This window comes from Siphateles boraxobius, unplaced genomic scaffold, assembly GCF_051911475.1.
Source record: "Siphateles boraxobius isolate OS27281-9 unplaced genomic scaffold, OSU_SipBor_1 9, whole genome shotgun sequence".
Classification (NCBI taxonomy): Eukaryota; Metazoa; Chordata; class Actinopteri; order Cypriniformes; family Leuciscidae; genus Siphateles; species Siphateles boraxobius.
Genome location: NW_027509219.1, coordinates 32,329,123 through 32,333,826, shown reverse-complemented (window position 1 = coordinate 32,333,826; position 4,704 = coordinate 32,329,123). Strand labels below are relative to the sequence as shown.

The 4,704-nt window shown below is 36.0% G+C and overlaps 1 protein-coding gene across 4 annotated transcripts in view; it reads right to left on the bottom strand.

Moving 5' to 3' along the window:
* Nucleotides 1-2,188: 2,188 nt before the first annotated feature.
* Nucleotides 2,189-4,704, bottom strand: part of grip2a (glutamate receptor interacting protein 2a) — a 32,687-nt gene continuing 30,171 nt past the window's right edge. For all 4 annotated transcript variants that reach the window (XR_013201173.1, XR_013201172.1, XM_077224096.1 and 1 more), the window contains exons 22-24: nucleotides 4,041-4,208; nucleotides 3,807-3,953; nucleotides 2,189-3,195 (exon numbers count right to left, since the gene is read on the bottom strand). Coding sequence is in view for 2 of the 4 variants with exons in the window: in XM_077224096.1 (XP_077080211.1) it covers nucleotides 3,001-3,195; nucleotides 3,807-3,953; nucleotides 4,041-4,208 (510 nt within the window). In the remaining 2 variants the exon portion in view is untranslated. The remainder of the gene's footprint in view (nucleotides 3,196-3,806; nucleotides 3,954-4,040; nucleotides 4,209-4,704) is intronic.

Sequence of the window (4,704 nt, the reverse complement as noted above, 5' to 3'; positions counted from 1 at the left end):
GGTATGTGTTGTGTAAAGTCTGTTCAGAAATGTGTTTACCTGCTTTGTTAATGATCTGGACCAGGACAAGCTCACATCACAGTGAACCCCAATGGAATTCTTCTTTTTTCATATCTATCAAAGATTAAACTTGCAATATTAAAGTGGCTGATAAATCAATTATGTGATTATGACTTTGAACACAATGAGCTTAAGCGACTCACTCTTTTACATAAACAAGAGTCATTTATAAACTAAATATGACTTGGTTAAAAAAATTCGTCACTTTGGAAGTCAAATCCTCCGCACACTCGAGCTCTCGGGATTGGGATCGTTATTTAGTCAGGTTATTTGAACATTGATTCAAGACTCATTCCGACCGGACCATTGAATCGGCGAGTTGTAGTTTGATAAATGAGGAAATTGGATTAGCCCAGTTCACAAATAAAACATTCAGTGCAATAGTGAACCAATTCAACAGGTTCATTGAAAAGAATCAGATGTCAAATGCTCCGCACGCTCGTGTTTCGAGTCCGAACCGAGTTAGTCCCGGTTCATTGATCATTTTGAGTGAGAAATGACCAATTCTGAGAGTTGATTCAAGACTCTTTCCAACTGGATCACCGAGTCCTAGCTTGAAAAATCCAATTCATGATGATAATTCCGTGCAAATCAATTTGTGAAGGAGTTCAATAGGTTCATTAAAAATGATTGACTCAAACGAATGATTCATCACGAATCGGACATCAACAGTCACCTCTCAGAGAGGAATGTGTGTTTTTCTGAAATGTAGTGGAGTGGAGTAAAACGTAGCCTAATATATTTAAAAATATATAAATATATATTATATGATTATAAATTATATAGTATTAAAATATAAAAAGCATAAAAATATATTTGAATTGAAATTAGTACAGCCTACTCTATGTACAAAATTAAATATGTACTGCAATACAGTAACACAATGAATGTTACTGTCCCAGGGAGTGGAAAAGTTAAGAAAAATATATAAAAAATAAATTATTTGATTTAAATAAAACATTTATTTAAATTAATACATTAGATTAAAATAAAATTATTTTAAATAATAAAATTATTTTAAATAAAAAATATATATATATTTGATTTAAATAGTAAAAAAGACGTTCGATTAAAATTTATAAAATTTGGTCTAAGTGAATAAATGCATTTGATGAAACTAAATAAAACCTGATTTACATAAAAACAAGGAAAGCAGTGTAATAGTTAAAATAAAATTAAAATTAAAGTGTACAAATTAAACCCCTTTCACTTGGTACAAGGATTAATTCAATTTGAGGTGCAAAGGTACAATGACTGTCAAACTTTTTTGGCTGATGCATTGTTTTGTAAATGTTTTGTAAATACCCACAAATTAATGAATAGTTGCTCCTGGAATCTATAAAATTGGACCGCTTCTACTATCTTTATCAGATGGGTGGGGAGGTGTTGGTGGTGGGATGGACCCCTACTTATAAGCTTCTGCTTCTTGGGAGTCCTTTTTCACGATACAATACAATTGTTTTCCTGACCAGTTGTTGGTGCAGGTTACCTGAATCATGGTGTACTAGAGTAGTAGCTGTAGCTGGAATTGTAATTGCAGACATGGCTGCTGAATAAGTATTATATTTTGTAACTTGTTACGTCTGTAATATGTTACCTCAAACAACTGCTCCTGATGTAGCGATAAATGTAATGAGTGGCATTGTGAAATAAAATAAATAGTATAAAAAAAGTCAAATAAAATTGTATTTAAATAAATTTGATTTAATTTAAATAAATTAATAAAACACATCTAACCGTACAGTACTACAGTGAGTAGAAAACACAATGTAATAGAAACTAAATTTTTACACAATTATAATAATGAAGAAATTGGGTCTTTATACATGAATTTAGCTGTTAAAATTTTAGGATAGGGGACTCACACAAGGATGAATCTAAAAGACTGAAAAGCCTTGCGTTAGGCCTAACATTTCCTCAAATCAGAATCCACTCTTGGCCTAAATTAGGAGTCGTGTCAAGCGGCTTCGGCTTCAAGTATCTGACAGCGCGGTGAGGTGTGGGACAGCTCGTGACAACACTGTCGACACTATCAAAACGCTATCCTGACAGGCACACGCGGTGGAACCACAGGAAGAGAGAGATGCTTCGGCTTATATTCTTACCAGAGAGACAGCTATACATACACTTTGGTTTTTATCCTTTATTTTCTTTAAAAAAGGAAAGATTGTTTCAAACCCAAGAATATTAAAATGTACATCTTATTCATGGCATTCTAGATAATTAACATCCAGGAAATAGAGGATTTAAGGTAAACAATATACAGACAAGGAACTCCTTTTAAAAGTTACACTTAAAAGAAGTTCCTTTGAAGGACTTCAGATCACTTAAAATCTGAATTTATTCCTGGACTGACGTAAAGCCATAAAATCCTCATAAAATGCCTGACGGTACACAAAAGACATCACATGCACCTGAAACATACACGTCAAGACAAATTGAGCTTTTCATCAGAGAACATCAGTGTTAAAAAAATCGATTGTCAGACTGTCATGGTTTTGATCGCACAGAAAGATTTTTATCTGTCTAAACTGATGACATGGTTTGAAGTTTCTCAATGTGTATTGTAAAAACCTGCAGATCTGAATCATCAAAGAGTTCTCGTGGACGGGAGAAACCAAACGAGTGTGTCATTTATTTATAATAGAAACAAAAGTGGCGTGTATGAAGATGAACTTGACGTGTAACTAAAAGTGAACATAAAACTGACGTGCCTCTGTGAGCATTCAAATAAACTTATTTGGTGGAACATAAATAGCAGCAGTGGATCCTAACTTGTGAAAAAAAAAAAATCACTGAACAGCTTGAAAATTATAAAATAAATAAATATTAAAATCATAGTGCTAAAGTGTCCCCTGTGAAGGTGAGAGACAGAACCTTTTGTGTGGAAAAAATTGAAAGAAAGTTGTGCTCTGTGTTTGTGTTGCTCATTTTTGGGAATCAGAGGTAAACTCTTCTTGGATTTTGTGCAGAAACCACAGATGGTTCAGAAGGGTCCTGACGGTCTTTAGGTGGCCAGATGTGTGCCTGAGCGAGAGGGTTTCTGCTAATGACCAGCTGCAGATGCTCTCCGGCCTCTGTGATCAACGGCACAGCTAGACAACAGTCAAAGTCACGAGTCCGTGCGTGATTGACCTGTTAATATATGAGCAAATGAAATCAGAAGGTTTGAACTGTTTCTTTGTCGTTCAATTATTGTCCACTACCATTCAAATGTTTGGGGTTGGTGAATTTATTTAATGTTTTTAAAACAAGTCTCTTCTGCACACCAAAGCTGATCATAAATATAGTAAAAACAGTAATACTGTGAAATATTATTACAATATAAAATGACTGTTTTCTATTTTAATATATTTTAAAATGTTATTTATTCCTGTGATGGCAAATCTGAATTTTCAAACATTTCTAATTATTATCAATGTTGAAAACAGTTTTGCTGCTTAATTTTTATTTTTATTTTTATTTCTTTTGGAAACCATGATTCTGATGTATAGAAAGTGCAAAGGCATTTTTGTAACATTATTAATGCCTTTACTGACACCTTGGAACAATTTAATAAATCCTTGTTGAAGTCATTCATTTCTTTAATTTCTTACTGACCCCCTTAGGAAAACTGTCAAGGTTAGGAAGGAGTAGTTCCAATTAGTTCCAAAATAAGGGTGATATGTGGGTGAGTAAACAGTGAGATTTTCTGTTTTTGGGTGAACTATCCCTTTAAGAAAAGGTCAGTTGGTTGACTATATCACCTGTAGAATACGATCATAAGGCTGTAACCCAGCTTGGTCCGCAGGCCCGTCAGGACGGATCATGTTCACATAAACACCCTTTTCAAGCAGACCATCGGACACGCTGAACCCAAAATCCCTGCTGTCAACATCCTTCCGTAAACAGATCTGAGAGAGAGGGAGAGAATAAAGATCTGTCTGGTAGAAAACAAGACATAATTCAGACCCTGGAGCTGCTGGGAAACTCAACATTACCTTATGAAGCTCTAATGGCATGGACGGGCTGGTGTCCTTCATGTCCTCTGGCACAGCTGTGTTCTCTGAGGTCCTCTCTGGGCTTAGTGCTAGAGCTTTGGTCCTGCTTTCATTCTGCTTCTCGCTGTCTTCGCTCAAACTCAGTGTGCTGCCTGACATTATAGTAGCCTACAGAGGAAATAAAAAACACTTGTATACAAACTGCACTACCTTTGATTTGGAACATCATGAGGGTATAGAGACTTCTGGAATTTTTCAAGACAATTCAAATGTAGTGCCTTTCTATGCACAGTCAGTGTTTGGAAGCAGTTCACACTTGGCAGGTTTGGTTCGATTAAAACGAATCCTGGTGCGTCTGAACCCAAACAAGCGGACGCAGGCCGCTGAAAAGGTGGGTCTCGGTCCGCCTCCAAACGTACTTGTCCAGTTCGAATTAAATATGAACGCAAGACGGACTAAAGACATGTAAACGAACCAAACACAGGATGATGTCACAAGAGATGTGACCCTAAAAAGGACAGAATGCTCAAGCATACCTGTTTTTTCTCGTCAGTCATGATGTTGCCCATCACAGTTCTGTACAGGCATTAGAACAGCGCCTCCTCGCAGCGGATCTGCGTTTGTGTGTGTGACGGAGCGATTCCTGCTGCTGTTTTGACTCATT